At 40.6% G+C, this 14316-nt stretch overlaps 1 protein-coding gene across 5 annotated transcripts in view; it reads left to right on the plus strand.

Moving 5' to 3' along the window:
* szt2 (SZT2 subunit of KICSTOR complex) overlaps positions 1-14316 on the plus strand; it is a 179931-nt gene that overhangs the window by 9201 nt on the left and 156414 nt on the right. For all 5 annotated transcript variants that reach the window (XM_052011099.1, XM_052011102.1, XM_052011100.1 and 2 more), the window contains exons 4-10: positions 2908-3078; positions 6164-6295; positions 9532-9694; positions 10517-10623; positions 10709-10919; positions 11007-11177; positions 13970-14201. In XM_052011099.1, the coding sequence (XP_051867059.1) occupies positions 2908-3078; positions 6164-6295; positions 9532-9694; positions 10517-10623; positions 10709-10919; positions 11007-11177; positions 13970-14201 (1187 nt within the window). The remainder of the gene's footprint in view (positions 1-2907; positions 3079-6163; positions 6296-9531; positions 9695-10516; positions 10624-10708; positions 10920-11006; positions 11178-13969; positions 14202-14316) is intronic.

Below are 14316 nucleotides of genomic sequence, written 5' to 3' on the forward strand. Positions count from 1 at the left end.
TGTGGTAGTTTTTGCATAAAGAGCAATAACAATGACCAAACTCTCTGCAATCTATTTTGCAGCTCCCTTCCTCCATTAAAATGCATTAAAAGCAATATCGATATAAAAGATTGGGAAATTCAGCTATCAGGGTGTTTAAAAATAAAGAAAATGGCTTTAAAATGTAATAACCATTTCTTAAGTTTATATTGAATCATAATTTCTCTGTGAGTAGTTTTATCTGTTTGCTTGTATGTTAAGTGGTCACCTAATTCAATGTTATTGCTGAGTAAAAGGGTTCTGGATGGAGGCTCCAGTACCAAAGGATTGCTCATGTCTTGTAGTATTTTGAAATTAAGGACTGCCTAATTAGGTGAAAATAATAAAACAAAATGCCAGAAATCTTCGTACCCTATTTAGTCACAGGCGAGGTCCCAGAGGACTGGAGAATGGCCGTTGTTGTTCCTCTATTTAAGAAGGGCAGATGAGCCAAACCAGGAAATTATAGGCTGTCAAGCCTTGCATTAGTGGAACGGAAATTATTGGAGAAGATTCTTAAGGATAGGATCTACTTGCATCTGGAAAAGCATAGCCTGATTAAGAACAGTCAGTATGACTTTGTGTGGGGGAGGTCATGTCCTACAATCTTGATTGGGTTTTCTTTGAGGAAGTGACAAATATGAATGATGAAGATAGAGCAGTGGATGTTGTATACATAGAGTTTAGCAAAGCTTTTGACAAGGTCCCTCATGTAGGCTGGTTTGGAAGATTAAGGCACATGGGAACCATGGAGACTTGGTAGGTTGGATTCAAAAATTACTTGGCCATAAAGAGAGAGGGTAGTGGTGGAAGGGTGTCATTCTGACTGGAGGTCTGTAACCAGTGGTGTTCCACAAGGATCGGTAACCTCTGTTGCTGATATATGTAAATGAATTGGACGAAAAAGTAATCAGGCTGCTTAGTAAGTTTGCAGGTGACACAAAAATTGGTGGAGTTGTGGATAGTGAGGAAGGTTGTCAAAGGATTAAGCGGGATATAGACTAATTGGAAATGTGGGCAGAGAAATGGCAGATGGAGTTTAATCCGGACAAGTGTGAAGAGTTGTACTTTGAGAGGTAAGAAGAAAGTATACAGTAAATGATAAGACCCTTTTTGATGTACAGAGGGATCTTGGGGTGCAAGTCCAGAGCTCCCTAAAAGTGGCAACATTTTTCATTTTTGAGAAATGGATACCATAATTGACCACCATACCATAATAATACTATAATGTTCCACAAGTAGGTAGGGTGATAAAGGTGGTGTACAGCGTACTCGCCTTCATCGGCTGAGGTCGGGAAGTCATATCGCAGCTGTATAAAATTTTGGTTAGGCAACATTTGGAGTATCATGTGCAATTCTGGTTGCCACCTAGCAGGAAGGATGTGGAGCCTTAGGAGAGGGGGCAGAAGAGGTTTACCAGGATGTTGCCTGGATTAGAGTATTACCTGTAAGGAAAGGTTGGATGGACAAACTTGGATTGTTTTCTCTAACGTTGGGGGCTGATGGGCAACTTGATGGAAGTGTAAAAAATTTATGAGAGGTGTAGACAGAGTGTTTTTCCCAGGATGAAATTGTCAAATACTAGAGAGCATAGCTTTAAGTTGAGGGGGGGAAATTGTAAAGGAGATTTGCATGGTAAGTTTTTTCACAGAGAGTGGTAGGTTCCTGGAAAGTGCTGCCAATGGAAGTGGTAAAAGCAGATAAGATAGTTTAATTTAGTAGGATATAGACAGATACGTGAGGGGACCATGTGCAGGCAGATGGGATTAGTTTGGATTGGTCGGCACAGACATTATGGGCCAAAGGGCCTGTTCCTGTGTTGTACTGTTTTATGTTCTATGTACATCTTCATGGAAGAAGGACGAAATATGTGACTACTGTTTTATGTTCTATGTTCTGTTCTTTTGTGGAGTAAGAAAAATTATGATATCCATTTCTCAAAATTTTGCACCTTATCTACTGCCCTAAAAAAACCAAAAGATCATGCATTTTATTTGCTGCTTATAATATCTTGCATTGTAATGATTACTTGCTATATTTGAATATAAAGGAATAATATCCATTTGCAGAGCACTCCCTATGTGGCAAAAGTAACAAAGTGCTCATGTTATCAAAAATAGAACTGATGCTGAACTATGCAAGAAGATATGTGGTCAGAAAAGTGGGGTATAAGCTTTGCCTTTTCGAAAGAAAGGGAGGTAGAGATGATAGGTGGTCTTGGGAGGGGATTCTGAACCAAAGGAAATGTTGGAATTACTCAGCAGACTAGAACGAAGGGTCTTTGCCCTGAAGCGTGAACTTTGTTTCTCTTTCCACACATGGATCTTTACTTGCTGATTATTTCCAGCAATCTGTTTTATTTCAGATTTCCAGCAACTGCAGGTTTTTTTATTCCCAGAGCACAATGCTGTGGGAATGTTTGTCAATGTTGGAGCAATTAAGTTCAAGGGTGGTCGTAAAAGCCAAAATTGAAGAAGTGCAAATAAGTTGAGGCATTGTAAGGTTGATGGAGATTACAGAAATAGGTAGAGACAAGCCTCTGGAAGGAGTAAAAAAAAATGAAAATTTTAAAATTTAGTTGCAACACTTCAAAAGTGATCAATTGGAGTACTGAAAAAATTAAGGAAGGAAGAGAAAAAACTTACATTTGTATATCTTTCACTCCCTTTCAGGATGTCTTTTGAGGTATTGGTACAATTTTTGGTGCTCCAAAGTAACAAAGGGGATATTGAAAGGTCCTTTATAGATGTGAAATTTTCTTTATTTTTCAATTATGCCTACTGTTTTATTATGCCTAATAAGTACATCTGAAACCTATTATTGTGTTTTCCCCTCTTCTAACAGATACTTATTACTCAAATTAAGTTAATGTTTTTGTTTGTATCACAGGATGATTCCACTGGTGAGCTGATTTTTGATGAAGTATTTCATGCACTCTCAAGGTGTTTGGTGGAATTGTTGCGACCATTTAAGGTCCCAGGTACAGACATATTGTTTCAGCCAGAGATCTTCATTACGATCCTTGCTTATTCTTCCATCATAGGACTTCAAACTCACCAGGTGGGCACTTGTTTCTTAACTTTTAAGACCTTTTCTCCTTGCCTGAATCTGCTTATTCCTATATAATTTCCTGACATCATGTTAGTGAATTAAAACCATAATATTAAAGAGAAAAGGAAGCAACCTTTTTATACACATGTTCAAAAACAAATTGCAGCCTCTGGAAAAGGTAAATGATGAAACTAATGTTTGTGCAGAACAAAATGAAAGAAGAACACATGCTTGGAATCTGATATAGAAACAAAAAAATAATCTAAGCATTCAGCAGGTCAGGCAGCATCTGGGGAGAAAGAAAGAGTTAATATTTCTTCAGAAGAGTAATTGGCATGAAACATAATTCTCTTTCTTTCTCAGCAGATACTGACTGAACCACTGAGCATTTCCATTATTTTCTTTTTATATTTCTTTGCATAACTTGCTACATTCTTGTTGTATACATGTAGAGGATAGTTCAGAAGATTAAATTTTTTTTTAATTTAAATTTTTTAAAAATTTTATTTGCAGCGTGGTAACAGGCCCTTCCGGCCCAACGAGTCTGCGCTGCCCATTTTAAACCCAAATTAACCTACCCATACGTCTTTGCAATGTGGGAAGAAACCGGAGCACCCGGAGGAAACCCATGCAGACACGGGAGAACGTACAAACTCCTTATAGACAGCGACGAGAATCGAACCCCGATCGCTGGCGCTGTAATAGTGTAGTGCTAACCGCTATGCTACCGTGCCGCGCAATCAAAATTGATTGTGAAATAAAAATACATTTCTGCAAAATTAACATAGATCCAGGGCGATCTGTGTTAACTTTGCCTACACATTTCTTAAGCAGGAATTCATACATGAATGATAAAACACTATGATGCTGGAGGAACTCAGCAGGCCAGGCAGCATCCATAGAGAAAAGCAGGCCATTTGAGTAATTAGTCAATGCAGTTCAATGATTCAGGTCAGGATCCTTCTTCAGGACTGAAGATAGGAAAAGGGGAAGCCCAATATCTAGGAGGGAAAAGCAGAGTAGTGATAGGTGGACAAAAGAGGGGAGCCAAGGGGGGGGGGGCACAGGGAGGTGATAGGTAGATGCAGGTAAGAGATAGTGATAGGCAGGTGCAGGGGAGGAGGGGAGAGTAGATCCACTGGGAGATAGGTCAAAGGTAAGGAGAGAAAGGGAAAAAAAAGAAGGGAGGGTAGAAAAAAGAGAGGCTAGGAAAGGGAAGAAGAGAAGAAGCATAGTTGGGGGGGGGAGTGTGTGGGGAAGGGGGGTAGGGATTACTTAAAGCGGGAGAATTCAATGCTCATGCTGTTAGGCTGCAAGGCTCCAAGACAGAAAATGAGGTGCTGTTCCTCCAGTTTGTGCTTGGAATTTTCCTGGCAGTGGAGGAGGCCGAGGCCTGACATGTCAGTGATTGTGTGGGAGGGGGAGTTGAAGTCACTTCTCGCATGAAGAATTCCAAAGATTGATCACTCAGCAGCTAAAGAAATTTCTTCTTTTCTTGAATGGCAATCCATTTATTTGAGACTCTGACCCCTGGTTCTGGATACTTTAGCTAAGAGAGCCATTTTCCCTAACCTACCCTGTTCCAGGCCCTTAAGAATTCTGTATGCTTCACCTCTCATTCTTCTACCAAGAGTGTATGAACCCAGTCTGCTTAAGCTTTCCTCTTATGGCAAACCTGCCATTTGTGTAATTAGTCAGTGTAGTTCAGTAAAGAAACTTGATCCAAAGATATTAAATAAAATAACAGAGGTATCGATGCCAGTCTGCTTTAATTTAGATGAAGGTGCTTTCCAATGCTCAATGATACAGCACTTATATCTGGAACAGTCAAAATCCAGTGCAAGTGATCATGGTGAAAGTTCTGATTGCAACTCTTATTTCCTTAGAGCCAGTCTAGTTAAAGCTACAGATTGAACTAAACTATTTATTACAAATCAAGAATAGTGCGAATCCTACTCCACAGTTTGGTTTGGATTAGGTGTTCAAAACAATACAAATGATATATTTAAACTATTGTCTCATTTAACTGGGAGTGCTTGATATTAGGTCCAACAAGTTGGAGTGGATCACCCATTTCAGTTTGTATAATTTCTCAAATGAAAATGCATAGTGCTGAAAGTACTTATCAGGCAAGATCTGTGTAGAGAGAAACAGTTCTGCTTACTGGAAAAGTGAGAAATAAAACTAGTTTTATGTTGCAGAGAAAGGATAGGGAGAGAAAGGATAGGGAGAGAAGTGTATGATAGGGTGGAGACCAGAAGAGATTGAGTGACATAGTGGTGGTGATGCGGGTTGGAAAAGGTGATAAACAGTAGTGAATTACAAAAGGCATGTCTGGCGGAGGTGATGAAATCTGAAGCTACCAGAAAAGGAGAGAGGAAAATAAATGAACACTGGAAGTATGTGATACAAGATTAAAATGGCTTTTTTTTTATCTGAAATTGTTGAATTCATTAAGTCCACAAGAGTGCAATGTGCCCAGCTGGAAGGTAACGAACAGTTTTCCCAGCTTCTATTAGGCAATTTAACAACTTTAGATAATTGGCTACTTCTGTACCCCCTGCTAGCACTTCTAGCATTCAGTTTATTTCTCTCCTGGTAATTTCAGATTTCATTTGCCATCCATGTATCGCCCCTCCAGAGATGGTGAATAATAAGCCCTATAGCACCCTCTCTCAACTGGCACCTCTCACACTGGTGTCACTCAACCTCTCATGGTCTTCACCCTATCACAGACCTTCCCTTTGTTCTCTCTGTCCCTTCCCCCTTACTCTGCCAAGTAAAACTTGTTTTAGTATAAGTTTTCTCAGTTCTGATAGAAGGTTATCAACCTGAAATGTTAACTCTCCATAGATGCTATTTGACCTGCTAAATATTTCCAGCATTTTCTGTGTTTTTTCAGCATCTGGAGTGTTTCATTTATGGATTGTTTCTCACCTTTTATTTACATGTGCACATTAAATTATATAAAATAGTTATGGCCAAATTAATTGATTATCCATTGTTGCATAAGTTCATCCCAGTTCTGCTGCTTGTATGTCTGCATGTAGCAAATATTCTTACAGCTGAATTTGTCAATGTCTGTTTACAATAGGTTCTGGTTCAAGGCTGTCTGTTGGATCAAGCCAATTTAGAAACTTTCCACCAGAATATCTATCAGCAATTGCGTGCATTTGAAAACAATGTAGCTGAAGTTCTTCAACAACATTATAAACCCAAAGCACAGGTCAGTATCTCAGGACAGGGAAGGAAAGAGTAATTGCATAATGTGGTCTTGTGCTTTACGTGCTAATTAGCAGTCTCTGAGAGGCTGGAGTAAGAGATGAAAATTGTACATAAGTGTGGCAAAGGGACTTCTACCTTCCTAATCTGAAAATGAAGCAGTGGTGTGGGGAGAAGAGAACATTCATGCCCTATTAATCTTGTCTTTTTTTTTACTCCTAGTTGCTTTTGAAATAGGAGTACAAAATGAGGTAGTAAACTGAGGTCATTGCCTTGAACCTAAGATGTAAGGGAAATATTTCAAATCAAGAAGTAATACTTTTGATAATCCAGGAGAATTCATTGTATTCCTCCTTATCTCTCCCTCCCTTCCCATTCTCCAACCTCCATAAAATGTTAACGAAGATATCTATTGAAGTATTTCTTTACACCTCATACTATAAGTAGAAAGTGAAAGCATTGAGTGTATTGGTGATTTAGTATCTTGTTGTGCAGGAGTGTGGCACAGTGGTGGAGCAGATTGTGCTGTGGCTGCACTGCTGCAGTCACTTGGATTTGATCCTGACTTTGAGTGCTCCCTCTTGAACTTTTTCCCTGTCCTGTGACTTTGTGGATTTAGCTCCATTGCTCTGGATTCCTCCCACATCCCAAAGATGGAAATGTGAGTGAGAGGGGTTACGGGGAAATAAGTGCGGGACTGGGACTTATGGGAATATTCTGAGAACAACCATTGATTCAATGGGCTGAGTGACTTCCTATCCTATCTTTTTAAAAAAAAGACGATTAATAGGGCATGAATGTTCTCTTCTCCCCACACCACTGCTTCATTTTCAGCCCAGCCTCGCAATTTGAGAGTAACGTCCAATTTTTTAAAAACTTTTTTTAGTTATTTAACTGCTTTCAAGATCTTGGCACTGCTGGCCAAGCCAGCTTTTATCTCCCATCACCAGCTTCCATTGAGAAGGTGGTTGCGAACTGCCTTTCTGAACCACTATAGTCCTGGTAAAGTACTTCTGTGGCATTGTTGAGTGAGTAGGGAGTTCCAGGATTTAGATCTAGCAATAATGAAGAGTGAATAACATAGTTCAAAGTTGGATTGATTTGTAACTTGGGGGAAGACCTTCAGTGGTGATATTCCTTTGTGCCTATTGCCCTGTCCTTCCCTTTGGTAGAGGACATAGATTTGGATGTACCGTCAGTGTAGCCGAGGCAAGTACATTTTGCAGATGGTACACACTAAAGCCATTGTGCAACAGTGACAAAGGGACTGAATATTTAGGGTGGCAGATGGGGTGCCAGTCAAGCAGGCAGCATTATCCAGGGTGATGTACAGCTTCTTGAGCATTGTTGAAGCTCTTCTCCAGTCAAGGGGAGAGCATTCCATCCAGTGTCTGTTGTGCCTTGTACATGATGGAAAGGCTTTGAGGTGTCAGGAGGTAAGTCACTTGCCCCAGAGTAATTGACTTGTGTTTGTAGCCATGGCATTTATATGGCTGGTTTAGTTGAATTTTAGTCTCTGGTGGGGGACTTGGTGATGGTAATGCTGTGAATGTCAAGGGTAGTTGTTAGACTCTCGCTTGTTGGAGGTGGTCATTGCCAGGTACTTGTGACTAGAGTGTTAAATGCCATTTATCAGTCATTCCTGAATTTTACCTAGGTCTTGCATGTGGCAGCGTACATTTCTGCTGCAGCATGTGGTTCACAAGTGGCTCATAGACGCCCAGATCTGTCCCATCCATTCTATTTAGCACGATTGCTGTGCTACATAAGATGATGGAGGTATGAAGATGGGACTCTCCAGTGGTCACTTTGACCAAAGATGTCATGGATAGATGCATCTGACATAGGTAGATTGGTCTTATTGAGATCCCTCATGTTGATTCACTTACTGCTGTCACAGATTCAATCTGACAGCTCTGTTTAAGACTTGACCAGCTTGGTTTATGATGGTACTGCTAAGCCACACTTGGTTATCGGCATTGCATTAACCCATTCAGAGACCATTCTTTGCTCTTCCAAGTATTGTTCAACATGGAGGAGCAATGATTCATTAGCTAACCGAGGGCAAGAGGTGATAATCAAAGCTTCCTTGCTCATATTTGACATATTTCCAAGAGACCTCCTGTGCTCTGGAGTCAATGTTGCCCCCTCCCATCATCTCTGGTTTTGATGAAGATGCTTGACACACTGTCATAGGTACAGCATGGAAACAGGCCCTTCAGCCCATCAAGTCCACACCGACCATCAAGCACCCATTTTATTCTAATGATATATTCATCCCATTTTATAATTCTCCTATATTCTCTTCAACTCTCCCAGATTCTACCACTCACGTACACACTAGGGGCAATTTGCACTGGCCAATTAACCTACCGACCCGCATATCTTTGGGAGCTGGGAGGAAACAGGAGCACCCGGAGGAAACCCTTGTGATCATAGGGAGAACATGCAAATTTCACACAGATAGCCAAAGGCTCAAGGTCCGGATTGAACCCTGGTCTTTGGCACTGTGAGGCAACGGCTCTACTAGCTTTGTCACTGCTGCCCGCCTGTCTGTGACGTGTGATTCTGTGGGTGTGACTATGTAGGTCTGTTGCTTGGCAGCTCTCTCAATTAAGTCGCCTGTCCCCAGGTGTTTTCAGTTGGACATTGCAAAGTCGACTGGGCTGAGAGCATCTGAATTCATCCTTGATCCATCCCAGGTGTTCCATCTGTTTTTTATTCTTTCTCAGTTTGAATGTGGTGATGATGGTTGTCAGGGCAATTTGGAGTCAACCACAGTCACACATGGGTCAAACCGGATGAAGATGGCAGATCTTCTCTCCTGAAGAACATTAGTGAACCAGATTCTTTTTCTTTTTGGCAGTACCTTAGTTTTTGTTGTCATTGGATGAATTGCTTTTTTTTTTGCAGATTCCAGAATATTAACTGACTTTAAATTCCACAGCTACTGTGGTCTGATTTGAACTTGTGTCTCTGGATTGTTAGTCCAGGCTTCCAGATTACTACTCTAGTTGTTTAACCACACTGCCTTCAATGCCAGATGATCTGTGAAGGATGGACTTGTTGACCAGGCACTCTTGCCACAGGAAAGAAATTGCATAGAATTGCTCTGCAAGACTGCAAATAAAAAATTAATTTTTGATTACAGAGATCTTTAAGTAATCTTAATGTTGCTTTTACTTAACTAGTTGCTATTGCTGTTTTATAACTCTAATCTCTTTTGTCTTGCAATTGCAGTCTGATCGGTCGACTTTATCCCAAGGTGATACTGCTGATGTTTTTTATGATCAGTCTTCACGGAAGCTGGCTTTTTCCATGGTAACATCTGATATGGGGCTTGTAAACATGATCCGCAATGGCATTCTTGCACTTCAGTTACTGCCATCCAACTCTAGTGCAGGTTAGTATTTCGTCAGTAACGTGTCTTTTTAACTGGTGTTTGAATCCTAGAGCAATCTCTGTTGCCTGGAAATCCCATAAATAAGCTGTTGTTTACTTTGGATCTCAACCACATCGGTTGATTTATTTTAACTATATACCAGAGTGATTGAACGGCACGCAATCTTGGATTCCCATTGTGACAGGCGTATTTGGAGGGTGGGGCAATCCCACTGCCCCAATCCTACAACACTGGCTGAAGAATGCCAGGAATGAAGACAGATTGTCCCTAAGGAAATGTGAGAGGAAAACTGAAGAATAGAAAAACAAAAATGAATGCTGAAAGAAACTAAGTTTGATGTCTTTTCAAATCCTCAGCAGGGGAAGAGGAAACTTCATGTTTATAGTAGACAAATTCAGTTGTCTTTGCTCTTGTTGAATGCTAATTGCTAATTTTCCATCGGGTGAACAATGGAATGATATCTGAACGGGAAGCAAAGCCTGCCAGATATTGAGTTCCACAATATGAATATGAAAAATTATCTTGGCCTGTTTTTGCAATGAAAAGTTAAATTGGATAATTTATGTAATTATTATAAAATTAAAATTAAAATAAAAGTTAAATAAACTTGAACTACATTTTTGTCTTATTTTTGCTATTATGAACTTTTTAGACGAATAAGGTTAAACATTCATGTAGCAGCGGGATTTGCCTGAATCCTGAGCCCGAAATGAAAGCCAAAAGTTCTAAAATAATATGGTTAACTTTTCTGCAGTGGATTTGTGTGACATCAGTGCATTTTTCTTGCAATGTTCCCACTGAATAGACTTGCTTCTCTTGCAGGTATAATAATTATTACTGACGGTGTAACAAGTGTACCCGATATTGGAGTATGTGAAACATTGTTAAACCAACTACGCTGTGGCATGATTGCCTGTTCCTTTATACAGGTGACCTTTTTTTTAAACTGACGTCTTTCACCTCAATATGGCAGGCTGCTTTTGTGGGGTATAAACATTGCTGTGCTTTTTGCAGGTTGGAGGTGTGTACTCCTATGACTGCAGCTTTGGTTATGTTCCAAACTTGGAGCTAATGAAGTTCATTGCCATGGCAACATTTGGCTCTTACATGTCCACGTGCCCAGAAATTACTGAAAGCAACTTGAACATGAATGCATATCACAAAGCGTTCCTATTGTACAGCTTCATGAGACCTGGAGAGTCCATGAACCCAGAGTATTACTGTGGTAAGTATATTGACAGAGGGTTACAGGATGTTTTCTTATTCTATTAGGAGTTTGACAGTTTTTGTTTTGACTTTTTTTTAAACCTAGTGTCTCAGCACAAATTGTTCAATGAACATCTAGTGTCTGCCAGCAGTAATCCTGCACTGGCCATGAGACGAAAGAAGCATGCTGAGAATGAGGTGCACGCAGACCTTACCAGTGTGGTTTCTGTAAGACTGCGGGAGGGCTACACCGTGAAGGAACTTAATATCACTAAAGGTAAGTAAATGTTGTTAGAGATCAAACCATTGTGGAGGAGATTGGTTTGACGGGATATGGTAGAGGAGCAGGATGGGATAGATTCATTTGACTTGTGTGACTTTGTGATGGGAGTGCAGTAAGAGATTGCAATAGTGTGATCACAATCAAAGTACTGCCATTTGTCAAGGCAAAACTCATTTTATTGAGTTGGACTTCACATCTGAGACCTGCGGAGTTTATCTTCAACTCAATGATTTGATGAAGGCTGACTTTGTGTTTCAAAGTTCTGACTTATCAAGTTCTGACTTTGTGATTCAACTATGGAAGGATGTGGTTTTGTTTTGCACCCCATAAAATACAAGTGTGTTGAACATGCATAGAACATAGAACAGTACAGCACAGTATGGGCCCTTTGGCCCACGATGTTGTGCCAACCTATATAAACCTATTTTATGATCAATCTAACCCTTCCCTCCTACGCAGCCCATAACCCTCTATTTTTCTTACTTCCATGTGCCTATCTAAGGGTCTTTTAAATTTCCCTATTGTATCAGCTTCTACCACCACCAGCAGTGCATTCCAGACACCCACCGCTCTCTGTTTTTAAAAAAAAACCTACCTCTGACATCTCCCCTAGACTTTCCTGCTCTGACCTTTAACTGATATCCTCTGGTATTGGCCATTGCCACCAGGGCGAAAAGGTGCTAGCTGTCCACTCTATTTATGCCTCTCATCACTCCAAAGAGAAAAGCCCTAGTTCACTCAACCTTTCCTCATAAGACCTGTTCTCTAATCCAGGCAGCATCTTGGTAAATCTCCTCTGCACCCTCTCTGAAGCTTCCACATCCTTCCTATAATGAGGTGACCAGAACTGAACACAATACTCCAAGTGCGGTCTAACCATAGTTTTATAGAGCTGCAACATTTCTTCACGGCTCTTGAACTCGATCCCCTGACTACTGAAGGCCAGCACACCATATGCCTTTTTAACCACCCTATCAACTTGCGTGACAACTTTGAGGGATCTATGGACTTGAACCCCAAGACCCTCTGTTCCTCCACACTGCTAAGAATCCTGCCATTAACCTTGTACTCCGCTTTCAAGTTTGTTCTGCCAAAGTATATCACTTTACACTTTCCAGATTGAATTCCATCTGCCATTTCTCCACCCAACTCTGCATCCTGTCTATATCCCTTTGTAACCTACAACAACCTTCTACACTATCCATAACACTCCAACCTTCACATTGAAAAGAATGAAACCTTGCTCTTTTTTTTCAAGTAATCTGAATTTCAAATATTTATTGTTCATTTTCTCTTAATCCCATGACCTTGAGTAAGATTTTGTATGTTAAAGAATCAATGCTATTTGATTCTTGTCCTTGTTCTGTGAAGCCAAAGCACCAGGAGGTATGTTGGAGTGTCATGGCATGCTCGCTACTTGCCTGGATGGTACCAACAACACTCAAAGCTCAATGCCATCTAGGACAAAGTGGCCCACTTGATTAATACCCAGTTCAACATTTAAATATTTACTCCCTCTGCCGCCGTTGTACCGTGAGAGCAGTACATACCATTTACAAAATGCATTTATTCACCAAAGCTACTCCAACAGCACCTTTGATATTCTGTTCTCCATTATCGAGAAGGGGAAGGGCACAGGTGCATGGGAACCATACAACCTGCAGGTTTCCCTTCCAGTCACATACTGTTCAAATTTGGAAATGTATTATTAGTCTTTGTTGCTAGGTCTGAATCCTGAAGCTACCCAACTGCACTACGGAGTCACCTCCACCAGAAGGTCTGCACCAGTTCAAAGTGCTTAGATGAACCCTAGAACAACCATGGCATAAAAGGCTTCAGGCCAAGTGCTTACAAAGTGGGATTAATGTAGATAGGCACTTTGTGGCCAGCATGGAGATGGTGAGCTGAAGGACCTGTTTCCATGCTGTATGACTCTATAAGCTTGTAGCTAAAAACCATTTGTCATGGGACTATTCTGGTAGATCTCCTCGAGGATTCATTTATTGCATGAGGGATCCACATCTACTATCCATCCCTGTTTGATCTTGAGAAGCTTTGGTGAATCACACTGAACTGCTGTGGTCCGGTGAAGGTGCTCTACCAATGTGCGGTTGGCAGGAAGTTTCATGATTTTGACATGGAGTGGTAATATATTTTTAAATCAGGATGGTGTATGATTTGGAGGAGAACATGTAGGTGATGGTTCCCATGCCGTTGCCCTGAGAGTAAGGGAATTAACTCTCAATGTATCCTGCTACCTTCAAATATCTTTACACGTGACCAAGCCCCTCCACTGATCCCAAGTATGTCTGTTTCTCCACATAGTCCAAACCGTATTATTGTCTTTATTGTCCCTCCCCATCCCTTCAGTCAAAATGCATCAGTACTTTTCAGTACTAAATTCCATTTGCCATGTCTCCCTATTCTGCAAGTCTGTCTGTCCAGCTGTAGTCCATTGGCATCACCCTTACTGTTTGTGACATTTCCAAGTTTGGAAGTAATTGGCAAATTTTGAAATTTTACTGTATTCCAATATCGAAGTTATTTATATACATCCAAAAAGCAGCAATCCCACCTCTGAAGCTTGGGGAACAACACATTCTATCGTCCTTCAATCTGAAAAAGAACCAACTACTGCAACATACTGTCTTCTGATCTTAAACCAATTTTTTATCTCTGCTGACAGTTACTACCCTATTCCATGGGCATTAGTTTTGATTGTTGGCTTTTTATGTGGTAGACTTGTGACTTTTATTTTATCCCTATCATTCATTTTCTGATTCTAGCTGGAACTCAGTTAGAAGTCAAACTGGTGCTTCTTTGGAAACACAACATGAGAATTGAATACCTGGTGGTAGCCTCATGGCCCCTTGATGTAACCAAGCGTTTGACCTGGGTGGAGGTAACAATGGAGGGCAGCTATGATATGCTTCATGACATTAGTTGTACCATGAGGAAACCCATAACTAGCCCATATCGCACCACAGTTATCCGTCGTTTCTGGACCACTTTGCAGAGGTAAGTACATGGAATCACACGTGAAAGGCTTAAATAACAGAACAATGCTTTAATTTGTGATTGGAAGAAAGAGGAATCAAAAAGTCTGTGAATTGTGTTCAGAGAATAAAAGGCT

The sequence above is a fragment of the Pristis pectinata genome, chromosome 3, assembly GCF_009764475.1.
Source record: "Pristis pectinata isolate sPriPec2 chromosome 3, sPriPec2.1.pri, whole genome shotgun sequence".
Taxonomy (NCBI): Eukaryota; Metazoa; Chordata; class Chondrichthyes; order Rhinopristiformes; family Pristidae; genus Pristis; species Pristis pectinata.